Here is a 17,648-nt window from a genome sequence, read left to right on the forward strand (position 1 = left end):
GGTTTATTTCATTGCATCTTTTTCCATTTCATCAAACAGCCATTCTGAAGACATTGTTCGTTTGCTTTTGTTTTGTTTCTCATTCATTTTGTTGTTTTTTGGGTTTTGAATCATGTTTTGTTGAGTTTTTTGTTTGATTTTTGCCAACATATTATAAATAGTCATCATACGTTTTTTTAAAAATATGTTTCATTAATTTTTAATTTAATTTGCATAATAATTGCAGTACTGTTTAACTATTTTGTATTTTAATTATTGTAAATGATTTATCGTAATTTAAAATTTAGTTGAGTTTTTAAACATTTATAATCATTCAAGCTGAGATTTTTGGCGTTTTTTATCTTTTGTTTTTTAAATTTTTTTACACCTACAACTTTTTAAAAAACTTTTCTTCGATTTCAATTCCAGGCTACTGTAAATAGTTGCGCTTTGAACTTTGACCTCTTGACACTAACTCCAATTTCTACGAAAACTTTTAACTTTGACCTTGACATTAACTCGGGCCCCTGAAAAAAAAACCGACCTTGAAAATTACAAAAAAAAATATCCATAGACATTATCATCATCTTCATTGAAGAAGACATACAGAGAAGAATGACATGCAATCAATTTAATGAAAAGATAGATGAGTTTATTGACTGACTTAACAAATGACTTGGATGAAATTGAAACGTTGGAAACACGCACGCACATGGTACGGACAATCAAACAAACACACTAACACGCACACATGCTTACACGCACACATGCTTACACGCACACACATCATTCAAACATTTATACACACACTCATACTAATTATTATCATCGTCATATTCATCTTCGTCCTTATCATTCTTATAGATATTTATTGTCCCATCGCGTACATACACATACACACACACACATACACACATACACACACGTATAAGATATAAAACTAAATTACAATTAGCACATGTATTCCAAACAAAATGCACATATACCAACAATTATTATGTTAAATATATTATGTGAACCTAAACACCCAAGCGATTTATAATCGTTCTCTTCTTCTCACTTCTTGCTAACTCGTGTTAAACACTCCTTTGCTAAACCTACCTTTGCTTTTTCTAGCCCTTTTCTCTAGAACTCTCTACCTCTTCTCTGACTACTTCTCAATCACACGAAGTTCAGAGCCGATCTCAAGACTATAGGTGAGCATAGGAACGGAAATCCCATAATTCCCATAGGATTCCAATAAGAATTGGTAAAACTTGATTTTTGGGAATGAAAAATTTCGGGAACGTTGTCCTAAATAGGAATTCTGGAGAGAATCGGGAATGAGAAAAAACTGGGAGGGAATTGGGAACAAGTTTCAATTGCCGCTCACCTCTCATGCCTACAAACATTTCAACATATACTCTACTGTAAACTTATACGAGTCAGTATACTTACACACATGCTGAAATTCTCAAAGATGAACCAATAAAAACCGTTTGCAAAACTTTTGAACGTTATATCACTGGTATTGATTAATCTTGATATCATATATTTGCACTAATAATCATTTGCTTAATTTCAATTATCATCATTATTGTAATAATTACTATTTATTATTATTATTTTATTACTATTATTTTATTATTATTATATTATTATCATAATTATCACGTTATTATTGTTATTATTACTAATATTAACAATACCTTTATTATTATCTTATGATTATCGTCATTCCATTAATAATAGCGAAATTAAACCGACGTTGCTTAGCAAATAAGTGTCAATAAACAAATTGTTAGTACGTCTGGATAGAGCCATGTCCATAATTACAGTGGCCCGAAACGTAGTGAATGAGGAGGGGGTTGGTTTGGGTCTGCCAGCCCCCAATGGTGAAAATTTTTTTTAAGGATAAGCTTAAATTTAACATAATTTCAATGAAAAATTGTAACAATTTATGTTAGTGTCATTTTGTTTTTTTTTTGTTGTCATTTTTGTTGTTGTTGTTGCTGCTGCTGCTGCTATTGTTGTTGTTGTTGCTGCTGTTGTTGTTGCAAGTAAGTAAGTAACAGTAACTTTTTGCTCTTTTTGTTGATGTTATTAACAATTATGTTGATAGTGTATTGGTTTTGTTTGGCAATGGTAGCTGTTATTTGTGTCCTTTATTGCCAAGGTTGTATTGTAAAGTTGTTACGGTTTTTTCTTTTTAGTTTACGATGATGATGTCACTGCAGACGATGACGCGACTGAAGTAGATGACGACGATGATGATGTTGCTGTGGTTATTGTAGTAGCTTCACAAGCGTCTGACTCAATAATTTTCTTCTTTCTTCTTCTTTTTATTTTTGTCGACTGAGCTTCAGTCTCATCTGTGATGAAAAAGAAGAAGATGATGATGATGACGACGATGACGATGATGATGAAGATGATGTCATTTTTTATTTTTAAGTTCATTAGCGTGGCGATTTATCTTCAAGTTCTACTATGCTATTATCTTAATGATGTAGTCATCATCATTTTCATCATCATCATTCTTATTATTATTATCATCATCACAATTGTCGTCATCATCTCCAGCGTCATCATCATCATCTTCATCATCATCACCATTAGCAAATAACTTTCGTCATCATCGTCATCGTCACCACCATCATCGTCAAATTTTAGCTACAAACATCATCGTCGTCGTTTTAATCATCGTCATCAATATAATCATAATCAAAACTATCAAATCAAACCTGATTAAATCGTCATCACATTATAATTAATGATGACGTCACTATCAACGCCATCCCTATGCCAATGCTACAATCATCTTTCGTCATTACGTTCATTAATCATACACTTATCAGAATAAAAATTGACATCGTCGTCATCAATGGCGTCATCGTCATTATCATTCGAGTCATCACGTTTATTATAGTCCTTTGTGGTAGACTTTTGAAAAAAAACTTTTCTACTGCAGCGCTTGACTTTTCTGCCTTTCATTATCGTCTTGGATTTAAATTGTCCCCATCCTTTTCTTTTCTTATCCTTCTGTCATCGTCAATGTCCTTGATGACGTCATCGTCGTCGTCGTCATCATCGTCATCATCATCGTCATCATTATCATCGTCGTCATCATCACAATCACCATAGTCAGAATTATATCATTGTTGAAATCGTCATCATCGCAAGCATCATAGTCATTATAACCATTGCTACAATCCTCATTATCATCATCATCAACATCACTATCACCACCAAAATCATCATAATTATCCTCATCACCATCACATTCATCACCATCACAATCATCACCATTACAATCATCGTCATCAACATTTTTCCATCATCATCATCATGTCATCATTTTTTGACGACGCATCTGCATCATCGTAATTATCATCAGTGAAACGGAGGAGAGGTAGAGGGAAAGAGAGAGAAAGAGAAAGAAAGAGAGAGAGAGTGTGAGAAAAAGAGAGAGAACGATAATATTTCATAATGACGTGCCTCGTTAATTTCAGTCTTTCGACATTTTGCAAATTTTTTTTCAAATTAAGCAAAAAATTTCACCAAAATCTATTTCATAGAAATTTTTGAATTTATATATTTTATTTATTATATTATTTTAATATCAGGACTAATAAAAACGTGTATATGCAAATAATTACGCATTTAAATCTATTATAAACGTATATACATATATACACATACATATTCACACGCACACGTGTATAAACATATATATACAAATACAAAATTGTATGTGTTGTATACACAAAAATGTGTAGGCATATATCTAATATATATATTTGTACAGAAAAGTTTTAAAAACTCTTATAAAAATGCCAGCAGTTTAAATGAATTCAAATTTTGAATTATTTTTTGTTAACATGCCAACCTGTAGATCTGATTTTTTTTATTTTTTAAAAAATTATTTCATAAAAATTATATAAAAAAAATTATTTCGGACAATGAGATTAGAATTTGTTACATGTTTAAAATTGAAAGAAATTAACCGTTTCGAATTTAAACTTTTAACATTTGAAAGTCAGTCAGTCACTCATTGAAAGATGCATCAGAAAAGAGTTTAGCTATCATGATACTACTCACGATGCTATCATATTACAATCTTATCTCAATGATACTCATTGTATCTTATTCATTATCATCATCATCATCTCATCCATTATCATCATCACAGATATAACTATCATCATCATCACAGATATAACTATCATCATCATCATCTCATTCATCTTCATACCAGATATAATTATCATCATCACCATCATCATCATCATTTCCTTCTACATCATCATCAAAGATATAGTTATCATTATCATCATCATCATCAAAGATGTAGTCATCATTATCATCATCATCATCGTCGTCGTCGTCATCATCATTATCTCCTTCATCATCGCATATATCATTGTTGTCGATATGCAACCAAATCTCCCATCATTATGAGGCTCATTTTCACGTCATTGTCCTAATCACAATCTTAATCATTTTACCATTAGAACCAAAATTTTTATCGTCAGCAATAAAAATAATAATAATAATATATAATAATAATAATAGTAATATATAATAATAATAATAATAATATAAAATAATAATAATTGTGGTAATATAAAATAATAATAATAATAATAACAATAACAAGTGTAATTAAGATGACCAGTTCTGAATTTTTCTTCCATGTTCGTTCAAGGCCACTAATTCAATAAGACATTAATCATAAATCACCAAGTCGGAACGTTACTAATGATAATGTTGGTAACATTTATCATCATCATAATCAGTATCGTCATCATCATCATCATCATCATCATCATCGTTGTTCTCGTCACCCATATTACTATCAACTATCATATATATTAGCACTGCTTGTTGTATTTTCGCATCGTCATCATCGTCGTCATCATCATCTTCTTCATCATCGTCATCATCATCATCGTCATCATCATCTTCATCATCGCCATCATCATCTACCTTCTTGCAAGATGAGTTGCATGGATGTGAGCAAGTCCTCCAGCGAATCGCCACTGTCGCTTCTTCATCGTCGTTCGTCGTCGATGAATGAACGAATGGATGGATTGATGGATGAATGAGTAAATGAATGAGTGAATGAATGTATGAGTGAGCGAATTAGTGTGGAATGAAAGAATGGATAAATGAATGAATGAGCGGGCGATTGAGTGCGCGTGTAAGTTAATGAATAAATGGATAAATGTATGAATGAATAAATGAATGAACGAACGAATGAAAAACAGAAAAATGAATGAATGTATGAATGTTTGAACAAATAAAATAAAATAAATGTTTTTATTGAAAACAAAAATTTAAAGAACGTGATGCGGAAATTGAAAAAATATTGCAAAATATTAATCAACCAAGAAAGAAGCACTGAAAAAATCGAAATAAAAAAACTCAACCATCAAACTTGTGTGTTCTTGAACGTGTGTGTGTGTCTTTGTGTGTGTGCGTGTTAGTTTGTGTGTGTGTGTGTGTGTGTGTGTGTGTGTGTGTGTGTGTGTGTGTGTGTGTGTGTGTGTGTGTGTGTGTATGTGTGTGGAAGTGTAGGTGTGTGTAGGTGCGTGTGTGTAAGTGTGACTGTGTAACAGTTCTTAACGCAAACCCCGCGGCTTCAGAGCTCCCAAGCGTACCTTTTTTTCTTTAAAAATTTTAAAATTTTACAACTACTTCCCAGCAACCAAAATGCTAGCCTAGTTAGTAAAACTGCCGGCCGAAAAACGTTTGCTAACAATTTCAAAACTACCTGGTTTGAAACATTTGCTAACTAACTCAATAAAATTGGACGATTAAAAATGAATAAAAATGAAAAAATTTTAAATAAATAGACAAATATTTATAATAAATTAACTAAATTATACGTTTTAATGACCTACCTGCTTATGCTTGATTCGGTTTTATCATCTGTAACCTGATTTAATGAAATAATATTGCCCAGTCAATTTGAGTACAAATTAAAAGAACATCCATTCGAAAATTAAAATACAAAAAATACTATCATCATTATCATCATCATCATCATTATGGCCACCATCATCATCTTCTTCATCATCATCATGGCCGCCGTCATCATCTCCTTCATTATCATTACTATCATTACTATCATTAGTATCACAGCCACCATTACAATCATAACCAGCACCATCTTTACCATCATCATAAAGATCATCCTAGCTAATATAAAACCAAATTAAGGTAGATGGCCCTACCCAATTTTACTTTGCGCACGTGTGTATATCATGAAGGTATCTAACTACCTACCTACCTACTTACCGTACAAGTCGCCAGCTTAATTGCATTAAAAGTCATCAGTGTCGAACATCGTCATCCCATTATCGTCAGATCATCATGACGTCACCGTGACATCATCTTTACCATTACAACGTATTAAAATAATCATAATAACATCACCATGTTTCATTTATGTTCTCTACTCTCACGGCTCACTGACAACACAAAAGACAGCAAATATGATACAACAATCTCTCCATTTAGAAACGCACACACACGCATACACACATATATACACACTCACACACGTACAACCACACACGCACGCACACATACACACACACACACGAACGAACACACAAAGAAATACATAAAACAGTGTTAAGAATCCCCACTTGAAAAACTGCTATACCTACTATTCCCAATAAACATGAAAGTTATCCTAGCAAACACACGTGTGATTTATTCAATACTCACATCTTGCTTCCATCGCTGTTCAAACTATGCTTACAATACAATCGTCACATTCATTCCTTCGTTCATTTCTTTCTTTATTCATTCATTCTTCCTTTCTTTCTTTCTTTCTTTTTTTCAATTATTCATTCATTCATTTATTCACTAACGCCTCCAACAAGCCATCTAGTTCGTATTGCAACGATACACGCATCATCATCAAAAAAATTCACCACCACCTAAAACCACAGCTGCAACAACAACAACAACAACTACCACTACTACTACTACTACTACTACTACTACTACTACTACTACTATTACTACTACTACCTAACTTCTACTACTACATCTACTTACTGCTTTTACTACTACTACTATCACAGCTACCACTACTACCACTTAGCTACTACCACTGCTACCACTATTACCACTTAGCTACTACTACTAATACTACTACTACCACTACTACACTAACTACTTCTAATACTACTACTACTACTACTTCTGCATCATTTAAAATGTAGTTACAAAATCAACAAAACAACAATGTATATTACTATCTTATATTACAACAACAACAACAACATCAACAACAACATCAACAATGACATTAATATCAACAACAACAATGGCACCATCAACAACAACAAAAATAACTACTCATTTATATCGCAACATCAACAACAACAACAACGGCCTCAACGACATCTTGCTCATTTATATTTCATCGAAAACAAAAGCAACAATGTTGCTTTTGTTGTTTTTTGTTGTTTTTTTGTGTTTTTGTTGTTTTTTCTGTTTTTTTTGCAATGTTGTCATGTACTCCATTGTTTCTTTGTTGCATCAACAAAAAAAACCAGCATCATTCACAGCAACGACGTAAAATCGACTATTATTCTAGTTAAGGTTATTATGGTAACATCACCTCAACAAATACCAAATCAACAAATCAACAACAACATCAACAACAACATCAACAACAGCATCAATAACAACATTAACAACAATAACAAAATCAAAAACATAATCAACAACACCAACATTTAATTACACTTCTTCGTGTGTTCCACCAACAGCAGTAACCTCATCAACAACAACTAGACGTCAACAGTCAACAACAACTAAGACAACAACAACAACTAAGACAACAACACCGACAACTAAGACAACGACATCAATTACAAAAAAACATCAAATCCAACAACAGTTCTCATCTTATTTACATTGCAGTAACTGTTGTAAGCAACAACACCAGCAAGTAATGAATGAACTAAGATATAAAAAACAACTACAACCACAAAAACGCCAACCACAACAACGACAACAGCAGCAGCAGCACTCACCTCATTTATACTGTAGCGAGGCAAACATCCATCAGCCCCAAGACCTGATTGCCTGCCCTCTTCTGGGATTAATTGCGTGGATTTAAACAGATGCCCGTCAAAGAATAATAATAAGAAAATAATAATAGTAACAACAATAACCACAGCAATAATAACAATAATAATAACAACAACAACCAAGTCGGTCACCGAGTTAGCTCAGTTGATAGAAGTGCCATGTCTCACGCTGCTATTACGCGATGGCTAGGTTCGAATACTGTCTGTCTGTCCGAAACTTATAGGCGTCTGATGCGGTACTGGCGCGTGCAAACGTAATGTGTACGTGAGTCGTGTGTTGTGGATAGTACAGCCTCTGTGGCTAGAAACTTTAACTACAAGTTGTAAGAACAACAGTAGCATTAGTAGCAGCTACAGTAGCAGCATATAGTAATGGTAGTAATAGAAACATTAATAGTGGTAGTAGTAGTTGTATTAATTGTAGTAGTAGTAGTAGTAGTAGTGATAATAGTAGTAGTAGTAGTAGTAGTAGTAGTAGTAGTACTAGTAGTAGTAGTAGTAGTAGTAGTACTAGTAGTAGTAGTAGTAGTAGTTGTAGTAGTAGTAGTAGTAGTAGTAGTTGTAGTAGTAGGTAGTAGTAGTAGTAGTAGTACTAGTAGTAGTAGTAGTAGTGGTAGTAGTAGTAGTAGTAGTAGTAGTAGTTGTAGTAGTAGGTAGTAGTAGTAGTAGTAGTAGTAGTAGTAGTAGTAGTGGTAGTAGTTGTAGTAGTAGTAGTAATAGTAGTAGTAGTAGTAGTAGTAGTAGTAGTTGTAGTAGTAGTAGTGGTATCTATGTTGTCTTTGTGCTACTGTTATTAATACATTGTGATAGAGGATGAACGATCCATGGCCCAGACGAGTCCAATCAGAGGCGAGTCAATTTGAAAAAAAATGTAATGGAAATAAACTGAAAAATATAATTATTAAAGTGTAATAATAATTATTATTGTAATAATAATTATTTTTAATATTTTGTTGTTATTACACGCTAACTAGCACGCATGAGCATACAATTTCAACATAAAGTATGTATACAAAAAACTACGGAAATATACAATACATAAAAAATAAAATAACATAAAAAATGTATACAAAAAAACACACAAATATACAATACAAACAAACGCAAACATACGATGCAAACATACTTACAAAAACACACACACACATACAAACACACAAACAAACATACAAACAAAAACATATAAACACCAACATACAAACATACAAAAAAAAATACAAACACAAACATACAAACACACGCAACCTTTGCATCTTTTGGACTTTTTAGGTTTTTCAGAAGGTTCTCTCACAGAGGGAGCTGTTGTCATGGTTACGATATTAATTGATGAGACAGCCGTAGCAGCAGTAGTAGTAGTAGTTGCAGTAGCCGCATTAGTAGTAGTAGTATTAGTAGTAGTAGTAGTAGTAGTAGTAGTAGTAGTAGTAGTAGTAGTAGTAGTAGTAGTAGTAGTAGTAGTAGTAGTAGTAGTTGCAGTTTTATTTACATCTGTTGCTTTATTCTGCCGACCGCTATCAGCATGACCACTCTTAATTTTCTTAGAATTATCACTCTTTTCTTTACTATTATCAGCGCCATTGCCACCACTAGCAGCGACATCATTATCAGGATTATTGTTTCTAGAATGTTCTTTATTTTCGGCGTTTTCATCGGCGTTTTCCAATGTTCTCATTAGCGTGGCGTTGCACAAGATGTTGACAATGGTGTTGCCTGGCTTGTTCCATGATTTTCTGTGGGACAGTGGAGCAGTAGCTGTTTGGTCGTCGTCATCGTCGTCTTCATCATCATCTTCATCATCTTCATCACCATCTGACGTGGTTTGGCGGTAGTTTACAACTTATTTAATTTTGATGTTCTTAGTAAGCGAATTTTTTAGTCTCAGTTGTGACTATACTGTCACCTTTAGGTATATGAAACATGACAGTATTCATAGAATGATGTACGTGTGAGCATGTGTTTGTGTATATGTATTTATTTGACATTTCTGTTACATTTACAGTTGGAATTCTTGGTTAAAGTGGCCTATCCACAAGTTTATCTTTTTTGGTTATCCTTTAAATAAATAAATAAAATAAATAAATGAATAGTTTAAGCAAACATTCCTGTATCATCATCTGGTGATTAACTGGTGAATAAATTTAGGTTAAACATCTTTGATCGTCATCATCTTAATCATCTTAAGTAATGTGGCGAATTAATTCAGACACAAAAAAATTATTTTTATTAATTTCGTTTATTTTAAAACTTTGGTTGATGATACCAAATAAATTTTAAATTTTTTTTTGTTACCGGTGACATCATTGTCAATGTTAAAAATAATAATTATCATCATCGTCATCATCATTATCAATTTCATCATCGTCATCATCACCATCAGCCGCATTCCAAACCATTTTCAAGATTGAGCTCCTTCAAACAGCTGACTCCAGTCTCTAGACCCCAACATTTTTCCGGTTTGAATGGGGATTCCCAGGATTGTCTTACGTCATCATCTTTGTTGTTGTTGTTGTTGTTGTTGTTGCAGCTATGACGACGACTATAGTTAGTGACGTCATCGTCGTCGTCACTGAAACCGTCTGTCAGATGACTTTCATCAATTTTGTTGCTGCTGCTGTTGACCGCTTTATCGGTCCAGTTTATGACATCATCATTATCATAACTGTGGCCACCGTCATCATCATCGTCACCGTCATCATCATCATTATCACCATTAGTATTGTTGTCATTATTAATTTTATTGTTTCGGCTTGAAACATTCGCTTCTTTGCAGTCGGCATCATTATTATTGTTCTTTTTATTGTTATTATTGTTATTTCTATTATTATTGTTAATGTTATTATTAATTTGTTTATTCATTTCGTTTAATGTGTCTTCAAATGTCGACTTGCTTATGAACTGATTCCTGTAGAAATCCTATTAGAAATATGGACAAATAACAACAGATAGGATGAAATTAATCAGTATTTAGCATAGGTTCAATTTGCCATTCATGGCATAAAAAAATTTTTACTTTAGGGTCATGAAAATTGTGCGCCAGCCAACCAACCAAATAACCATAGAACCAACCAATCAATCATCCATCCAATCAACTAACCAACCAACCAACCAGCCAACCAACAATCATCTATTTATAATTTATTTATTTATTCGTTCATTCGTTTACATTTTTATCTATTCGTCTGTCTATCTATCAGTTCATCTATTTATTCAATAATTTATTCATTCATTGGTTCGCTCGCTCGTCTGTTCGTTCATTCATTCACCCATCCATTCATTCTATCTTTCATCCATTCATTCATCCATTCATTCATTCATTTATACATCTATTCATTCATCTATTCATTCATCCAATCATTCATCCATTCAACCACTCATCCATTCATTCAATCAATCATCCATTCATTTATTCATTCATTCATCAATTCAGTTATTCATTCACTCATTCATTCATCCTTTTTTCCGTCTATCCCCAAACCTGGTTTTTCATCAGCAGCCTCTTCCTTTCCATGTAATTCTGTTGATGAATGTTCTTCAATTCTGCCTGGTATTGCTATTTTGTGATGGATGGATGGATGAATGGATGAATGGATGGATGGATGGATGGATGGATGGATGGATGGATGGATGGATGGATGGATGGATGGATGGATGGATGGATGGATGGATGGATGGACGGACGGACGGATGGACGGATGGATGAATAGATGGATGAATAGATGGATGGATGGATGTAGTTAGTCATTTTTACAATCATCCTCAATTCGTCATCACCATTATCATTTTCATCATCATTCTCATTTAAATAGGAATGGCAAATTAACGCTTCACATCCTCATAGTAAATGACTAGTCTGAATCAGCCTGCATTCGAACCCAGTCAGTGCAACAATGGACACGGCGCCTTTAACAGTTACGCCATCTTACACCATCCAAATAGTTATCGTTATTATTTTAAACGTCATCATCTTCATCGTCATCGTCAACTTACGGCTTCTCTATTTTTTCTCTCCTCCTCTCTCGACTTCTTCAGCATCTCCAATCGGCGAACATCAGCAGCAGCAACAGCAGCCTCATCGTCGTAGCCACCAGGACCACGACCACCACACGCGCTCAACCTACGTACTTCCACATCATTCGAGTATCTTCTGTGGTTACGTTTCTATGGGGAATGAGTGAGTGAGCAAATGAGTGAGTGAATGAGTGAATGAGTGAGTGAATGAGTGAGTGAACGAAAGAACGAACGAAGGGAGCAAACAATCGAACGAGTGAACGATGAAATAGTAAATGACTGAATAAGTTAATGTGAATTAACGGAAATTTAAATTTGTAAATGAAATTTTATACAAATTCATGTAATCAAGTCTTTATACAAAACTGTTCGCCATAATCCGACCTGGATTTAAATTGCTCCAAACGAACTTATCAATCAAACGCTCAATAGATTTAATAAATAAATAAGTAGACAAACATTCAATCAAACAACCAACCAATTAATCAATCAATTAATCAATCAAACAACCAACCAATTAATCAATCAATTAATCAATCAAACAACCAACCGATTAAACAATCAATCAATCAATTAATCAACCAATCAATTAATCAATCAATCAACCTACCTACAAAACAATCAATCAATCAGCCAATCAATCAGCCAATCAATCAATCAACCAATCAATCAACTAAACAACCGATCAATCAATTATTCAGTCAACCAATGGCGGAATTAATGTCGAGACCATTAATGTTCTTACAAAGATTTAGAACTTAATGAATTAGTCATTCTACTATAACGCTTTCGAGAAAACGAATTAAAGTGCACGCTTTCATTCTCCGGTTGTGTTTTTAAATTGAAAATTTTCTGCTTTTGAAATTTTGTTCGGACTAATATTATTGTAATGTAAACAAATCAATCATTCAATCAATGAATCAACCAGCTAATCAAAAAACCCTGTAAGCCTACCAACCAACCAACCAATCAACAAACTAATCAACTAGCCAACCAATCAGTCAATCAAATGATAACAAACCGCGTATTCAAAGATATCACCCTGAGCATTAGCTTTGTTAAGCAGGGCTAATTTCCTCCTCTCAAGAAATTCTTCATAATAACTTTTAAGGGATAAAATCGTATTCATTCATTCATTTATTCAACCATTCAATCATTTATTCATTCATTCGTTTACTCATCACTCATTCATCCATTCATTCATTCATTTCATCATCTATTTAAAATATGTGTCTGTGTGTGTGTGTGTGTGTGTGTGTGTGTGTGTGTGTGTGTGTGTGTGTGTGTGTAGAAAAGAATGCCAATTTATACCAAACTAACGCTACGTCAACATCACCATCATCATCATCTTCGTCATCATCACCATCATCATCATCATCGTCATCATCACCATCATCATCATCATCGTCATCATCACCATCATCATCATCATCGTCATCATCACCATCATCATCATCATCGTCATCATCACCATCATCATCATCTTCGTCATCGTTTTATCATTGTTATTTCACGAATCAATTTGTACACGGTTTCAAATTTGTATGTATGAATGCGTAATTGTATAATAATGATAATAATAATAATAATAATAATAATAATAATAATAATAATAATAATAATAATTAATAATAATAATAATTAATAATAATAATAATTAATAATATTAATAATAATAATAATAATAATAATTAATAATAATAATAATTGATAATAATAATAATTAATAATAATAATTAATAATAATAATAATAATAATAATAATTGATAATAATAATAATAATAACTAATAATAATAATAATTGATAATAATAATAATTAATAATAATAATAATAATAATAATAATTGATAATAATAATAATAATAATAATAATGGAAAATAAATAACATCCACAACAACTCTACACCACACCTGATGTTTCCGCCGGGCTTGCCTTCCATATAAACTGCTGCCATGTGTGTAATGTGAATGAATGAGTGAGTGAATGAGTGGACGAAAGAATGGATGGATGGATGAAGGAATGTATGAATGAACGAATAGATAGATGAATGGATGAATGAATAGATGAATGAACGAACGAATGAATGAATGAATGGATAGATGGGTGAGTGAATGAGTGGATGGGTGGGTGAATGATTGAATGAATAAGTAAATAAATTAGCTAATTAGTTAATTAATCAATCAATTAGTTAATGCATGGATGGATGGTTGGATCGATGAGGTTGTTGCTGGTGAATTATTGATTTTTTTTATTATGGATAGAGGTCAAAGTAGGTCACAATTAACTAGTTCATGACTTTCCATGTCCTAATTATCTGGGTCATATTTATCTAGGCCATATATTATCTTGTTCACACTTATCTAGGTCATATATATAAATATTTATTTGCGTTACTAATATTTATCGCACAGCCACATCCGTTAAGGTCATTCACCAGGTAGAATTACGTGACGGACAATAATAATAACAACAACAATAACATTAACAACAATATTATCATTTACCATTTATTATTGTGATATTTTGCCTAATAAAAGATTGTTTCAATTCAATTCAATTTACAACAACAACAGTAATAACAATAACATTAACAATAAAAATAACGATAATAATAATAAAATGAAAATAAATTTAACCATTGTTATTGTTGTAGTAGTTGTTGTTGTTGTTGTTGATGTTATTGTTTCTAATGATGTCCAATTGTTGAAAATACCTCTCGTACCTTCCCGCAACATTGTACTCCAGCAATTTATCTTTCTCCCTTAATGGCTCTTGTTGGAGTTGTTGTTGAACGCTGACGTCATCGTTGTTGTTTTTGTAATGATGGTAGTGTTGTTGTTGTTGGAGGAGAAAATGTCGTTGCTGGTAGGGAGATGATGCTATCTCCACGTTGATCTAGAATTTTAAAAGTTAATTTTAAAAGATTTATTTATGTGTGTGGCCGAATGTAATCAAATCGCACTGTACGTAGTCAGAACGTATGTTTGTTTGTTTGTGCGTGTGTATATGTGTGTCTGCTTTTGTGTGTGTGCGTGCGCGCGTGTGTGTGGTGTGTACATTGCTGTAGTTTGTGTGTTGTAGATGACGATGATGACTACGATCCATAATGATCTTGGATGATGATGTTAGCACGCCAAACAAATGAAGCTGATGACGTTGAGAAAAATTGGTGTTAGTTAGTATCAATGGAAAATAATATTCTAAGAGATGATCTTGAGTATCAAGATAGAGACAGCTGACATAATGGTTAAGTGATACAAATGAATGAGTCGACGTTTTTCAACGCTCTGAATCATACAGAAGCGGTTATACTAACACATAAACACACACACACTTAGACACACACACACACACAGAAAGACAAACACACGCACACACACAGAAAGACACACGCACACACACAGAAAGACACACGCACACATAGATGTAATTTTTTCCTCATTTATTTTATATTTTATTCATTCATCCATGCATCAATCTATCTGCCTATTAACCGTCCACAAGTCTTCTCATCTATTGGAAGGTATATAATTTCATCGATCCATTCATCCACACATCTGTCATTCATTCGTTTATTCATTTATTCATTCGTTTGTTGGTTCGTTCGTTCATTCATTCATTCGTTTGTTTGTTCGTTCATCAATTCATAGATCAGTATATAAATACATCCATTTATTTATCAATCTATCTATCGTTTCATTCACAAATCTATCCATTAATCAGTTCATGCATTCATCAATTCATCTATTTACTAGTCCATCTATTCATTAATTCATCCATGCACCAATTCATTTATCTATCAGTTCAATCATCCATCTATCCAAGCATGAATCTATTCATCCATGCACCATTCGTCTATCTATTAAATCATCTAACAAACCATCCAACCATGTATCAATTCAATAATGCATCTACCAATCTATCCAACTAAACGTCAATTCATCTACCAATACATCCAACGATTCAACAATTCATGCATTCGTCAATTCATCCATCCCAGAACGCAACGGACCTTCCTATTACTATCAGCTTCAGTACTTTCAACAACAATGGGCCTCCAGTTCGCTTCCTTCTTCTTATTCAACTCTTCTTGCTAGGATGGAAAAAAATGATTCAGTATTTCTGTAGCATTAATAAAAGTAATGATAACATTAGTGTTGTTGGTAGTTTTACTATTTTAAAAGCAGCAGTAATGGTAGAATTATTTGTTGTATTAGCGTTTTTGAAGCTGCGATAGAAGTATTAGCATTTTTGTAACAGTAGTAGTAGTCTTTGTAGACGTTGTAGTATTAGTATAATTAGTAATAGTAGTATTGGTTGGAGAGTAGCTCAGAGGGCAGAGATGTCGTTGGTTGTCTCGTTGTTGTTGCGCAATGGCCCGGTTCGAATACCATCTGTCAGTTGTGTAAATGATTCAACCTCTGGAGTGCAAAATTATAATGCATGAAAATAAGTAAAGAACAAAACATAAGATGCCCTCTGTTTTTAGAATAGACAAAATATTCCATCATTGGCCCTGTGTTAAGTAGTATTAGTAGTAGTACTGTTGTTGACTGTATTAAAAATTACTATAACCGAATCGTGTCGTATCGTATCGTATCGATACGGTACGATACGAATATTTTCCTTGATTGTATTAGCACTTACTAAATTAGTGTTAATTAATCTCGTAAATATGAACAAATAAACATTAAAACATTTAAACACAGAATTGAAACATTTGCGCAGAAAGAGTAACAAAGAAATACTAATGTGAAATATTTACGTAAGCAAAGACATACCAATTTTTTCTTTTCTTCTTTAATTAATTTCAACTTCTTTGGAATATTTTGTTTGAATATTTGAAACAAACGTTAAGTCATAATAATGATGAGAACGATGATAATCATGATGACGAGGATAACCATGATGACGATGATGACGACGAGGATGATAGGGATGACGTTGACGATGACGACGATGATGATGATGAAACAGAGCGAACAATGAACGTGACATCACGTGATGTGATGGCATGTCATGTGACTTACTTGGGCTTTCTCTTCGGATAACTTCCTTAACAATTTCCTCTTCAGCGCTGAATTGCAAAATTAAAATACTCGTTAGACTGGATATAATCATGATCATCTTTTTCATCATCATCTTCTTCTTCATCATCGTCGTCATCATCTTCTTCATCATCATCATCGTCGTTGTCATCATCTTCTTCAAATTCATCATCATCGTTGTCGTCATCAACATCTTTGTCATCTTCATCTTCCTTATCATAACTTTTCTCACCGTTTTTTTCGTCGTCGTCATCATCTTCATCATAGTCATCATCATCATCATCATCACCTTTGTTATATTCATCATCATCGTCATCATCATCGTCATCATCACCGTCATCATCATCACCACAAACCTGGATCACATTTCTTTCTCACATCATCATCATCAGCAACAACGTCATCATCTTCTTCATCGTCAACGGATTGAAGGATGTTTCTGCTCTTCTTTCTTCTTCTCATTCTTGGTGGTTCTGACGGAAAGACCTCAGTTGAGTCCTTGTAGATGAAGATGATG

At 33.2% G+C, this 17,648-nt stretch overlaps 3 protein-coding genes across 3 annotated transcripts; all 3 read right to left on the reverse strand.

Moving 5' to 3' along the window:
• Positions 1-2,172: 2,172 nt before the first annotated feature.
• Positions 2,173-10,054, reverse strand: HELRODRAFT_168872 (hypothetical protein; the record flags this gene model as incomplete). Its single annotated transcript, XM_009014724.1, has 6 exons — positions 2,173-2,330; positions 4,945-5,006; positions 5,862-5,896; positions 8,016-8,077; positions 9,582-9,881; positions 9,973-10,054. 6 exons carry the CDS (start codon positions 10,052-10,054, stop codon positions 2,173-2,175), a joined length of 699 nt encoding a protein of 232 aa, XP_009012972.1.
• A 391-nt stretch (positions 10,055-10,445) lies between these two features.
• HELRODRAFT_168873 (hypothetical protein) lies at positions 10,446-14,037 on the reverse strand (the record flags this gene model as incomplete). Its single annotated transcript, XM_009014725.1, has 3 exons — positions 10,446-10,985; positions 12,060-12,216; positions 13,994-14,037. 3 exons carry the CDS (start codon positions 14,035-14,037, stop codon positions 10,446-10,448), a joined length of 741 nt encoding a protein of 246 aa, XP_009012973.1.
• A 677-nt stretch (positions 14,038-14,714) lies between these two features.
• HELRODRAFT_168874 (hypothetical protein) lies at positions 14,715-17,593 on the reverse strand (the record flags this gene model as incomplete). Its single annotated transcript, XM_009014726.1, has 4 exons — positions 14,715-14,978; positions 16,096-16,176; positions 17,114-17,160; positions 17,488-17,593. The coding sequence occupies 4 exons, from the start codon at positions 17,591-17,593 to the stop codon at positions 14,715-14,717; spliced, it is 498 nt and encodes a 165-aa protein (XP_009012974.1).
• Between the last annotated feature and the right edge of the window lie 55 nt (positions 17,594-17,648).

This window comes from Helobdella robusta (assembly GCF_000326865.2).
Source record: "Helobdella robusta unplaced genomic scaffold HELROscaffold_14, whole genome shotgun sequence".
NCBI lineage: Eukaryota > Metazoa > Annelida > Clitellata > Rhynchobdellida > Glossiphoniidae > Helobdella > Helobdella robusta.